Source organism: Opisthorchis viverrini (genome assembly GCF_000715545.1).
Source record: "Opisthorchis viverrini unplaced genomic scaffold opera_v5_248, whole genome shotgun sequence".
NCBI lineage: Eukaryota > Metazoa > Platyhelminthes > Trematoda > Opisthorchiida > Opisthorchiidae > Opisthorchis > Opisthorchis viverrini.
Genome location: NW_008751903.1, coordinates 480,167 through 483,210, shown reverse-complemented (window position 1 = coordinate 483,210; position 3,044 = coordinate 480,167). Strand labels below are relative to the sequence as shown.

At 48.4% G+C, this 3,044-nt stretch overlaps 1 protein-coding gene across 1 annotated transcript in view; it reads right to left on the bottom strand.

Moving 5' to 3' along the window:
* Nucleotides 1-208: 208 nt before the first annotated feature.
* Nucleotides 209-3,044, bottom strand: part of T265_14713 (hypothetical protein) — a gene marked incomplete at both ends in the record, with an annotated part of 30,377 nt that continues 27,541 nt past the window's right edge. The window contains one exon of the mRNA XM_009174905.1: nt 209-2,805. Coding sequence (XP_009173169.1) covers nt 796-2,805 — 2,010 coding nt within the window. The remainder of the gene's footprint in view (nt 2,806-3,044) is intronic.

The window sequence follows — 3,044 nt, the reverse complement described above, 5'->3', positions numbered from 1 at the left end:
TTTCTTACCAGATTAACCTTATCCGCTATGTACTACCAAGCCACGGCGTATTTAGTTCAGATACTTTTTGCCACTTTCAACACCAGTTTCCCAATAGTTTTTTCCGTTTCTCCGAGCGACCAGTTAGCAAATACAATCCATCTGTACTTACATGAAGGGCCAAGTTTCTGGCAACACTTCGATTGGCTTCAGTAACTAACTCCTGAGAAAGAGATCTGCCGTAAGCCAAGGTTACCCAAGGGTTACCCCTCCATCCGTGAGAATAGCAGCTTCACGATATTGCCACTGATGCATTTCGAAAAAAGTCACAAACTCACTGAAAGCCCGAATAAGTTTTTTTTGAATTGATAGTAAATTGTGACTTTGTTCGGTACAAACGGAACGTGGTGCCAAAACACAGGTTTATGGTACATGATTGACTTTTCCCGCCGTCTCTAGGGTATAAGATAGCAACGGGGGCGGGGCAATTGGTCGCGCGGGTAGCCGGCGACGAGCAACACAAGAAGTTCTGCGAAATCATCAGGGGTCAGCAAAAACATCCATCATCACAATGTAGAGGTGGCCTAGTGGTGTTGGTGTGTGTGTGTGTGTGTGTGTACAATTACCTGAGGCTCGATCACAATTGGGGAGAAAAATAGTCCGGCAACCAGAAAATATCCAATGACTGTGCGGGCGGGGGGTGGGGTGCGTGAGAAATCAGTGAGGAATGAACAAGCAAAGGGCATAAAATGTAACAAAATCTCAGAGATGGGTATGTGGCTGTGATGGAAAAGGGAAGGTGTTCACCGAATCCAATCAGACTTTCGGATAGAGAGTTAGTGGGGAATTGTTAGGTGTGAAAAATGGGAACATGAGGGGATTCCACAAACCGTGATTATTGTTACTCAAGGTGTAACTGTTATTGTCATTGTTCGTGCCGACTGGGGGAGATGTACTGGTGTTGGGACTGCTGCTCAACGTGGGGTTTGGGGTGGGGAATTTGCTATCCACCAAACGCTGTAAAATCGGGTCAGGATATTTCGCGTTCGGAGATGTCTGGGTGTAGGTGGAAAGCAGTTTTAGCCAGTAGGCATGCAGTCCACTATCCACGAGGGCTGGTTTGGAACCGGAAAACGCGGGTGAGTTGTCATTGGGAACAGATGACGCATGATGAGGTGTCTCGGGCGGATTTGATGACGCGTAGGGAAGACCGAAATCTCTTTGTTGTTTTGATGATATCCATTCACTCAAGTAGCTCGGTGCTGTGAGGAGGTTAAAGGGGGCCGGTCGGTTGGAATCGCAGTTCCCAGTGTAGAGATTCCTGTCCGTTGGTGAGACCGATGCAGGGTACGGATAAGCGGTATTAAAATGCGGTTTGGGATCTGTAAATTCCGCATTAACGCCATTCCGAAACACGCCTGCAATTTCCGATCTACCGGTCTGTTCTTTTTCGGACATGAGTAGATGAGAGTAGACGTGAAGACAGAGTTCAGTTTGACTGGAGCACTGATGTCCGCATAGGAAACATTTGCTACTCAGAGGATCAGAGGCGTTCAAACGTTCGGATTCGATGGGACCAGGTTTGGTCATGAATCCCAGTGGATTTGAGAGCACTTGTCCAGGGTTACTACTATTAAGCACTGACGTCTGGGACGTAGAAGTAGTATCTTTCGGAGCATGGTAGCCGACGGAAGTGTTGGGCGTCGATGACTGTGTGCTCATCAATCGTGCATAGAATAAATCCATAAAACTTCGTGCCAAACCGTAGAAAAATACCTCCTGGTTTTGAGCGCTACTCATCTGCGCGCTGTTGTCCTTCTGCTCCATGAGCTGCTGCATAAATTGTGTGAACGCTAACCAAGACGACGTGAATGCAGGAAAGTTGGTGGAACATCGAGAATTTGCGGTGGACTGAGGACTCACTGTGGGTTGACAGTTGTTTGGAGAACCAGAAGGATTCACCAGGCGTGAATAGCTGGCACCATTGTTCGAGTCACTGTACGGCTGAGAGTGGTATAGCGTCTCGCGTGTAATTTTTCTGGGAATAGTTGCGGAATTGCCAGACATGGATGAAGAAGCATTCGTGTAACATTTAGGCCCACTGAATCGTCGCGCTCGTTTCACCCCCGTCTGCACCCGCAGTGGTTCGGTCCAATGGAAACGGCCCTTGTTCGTTGGGTTGTCTAAGCCGGCGCCCGTGTGAGCTTGTGGCGATTCGGGTAAGGAAAGACTAGATGAGAGGCGGGCTAACTGAGCTAACGCATTCGACGTGGTCTGTGTCTCGGCAGCCAGGTTAGATGTACGCGTAAAGTCATTGGTGCACGGTTTGTTTGCCATGGAATGAATTGTTAGTCCATTACTTGGGCAGGAGAAGCTCGGAAACTTTGCGCAGTGTTGTAATGTCGCTCTTTGTGAAACAGGTACCCCGTCTATCGATCCAGCCATAGGCACTCTGGGTGGAGCTGACTGACGCGAGGACGATACGGGATCGCCATGAAGTGTCGTCGGTGGGGATAGCCCATTCACAGGATTACTAGCCGCGGACAAACCATCCGGTTTCATCCATTTTGTACGTCCAGTAACGGGTCGCTTGGCGTTGACTGTCGGCTTTGATTCCGTCGGACTGTGAGTTTTAATCTTGCTGTGTTTTGTGGAGGCTGTTGGGCTGAGTTGAGTACCAGGACCGGAACAGTTGATAGCCGACCGCTGTAAAGTCCCAGCAGGCTGTGTTGGGGCCAGACCATTCACACTAGCTTCCATCATTTGGCCGATGCTTTGACACGTCTTCGCCAATAGAGCCAGTGGACTTGGACAGACCGGTTCGGACTGAATTGGGCAGAAAACATGAACAATAATGGGTTAAAATATTAGACCGATGCGTTGGCACACCCGAACAAGTTTAACGGGCTATCAGATAATCGAAAATGACCGCACTAATATGAGAAAAACCGATGCAATTCGAAGATCGCAGGCTATCAGACGAAAATGACCGCACTAATATGAGAAAAACCGATGCAATTCGAAGATCGCATATAAATAGAATATCGATTGATTGTGACAGACAT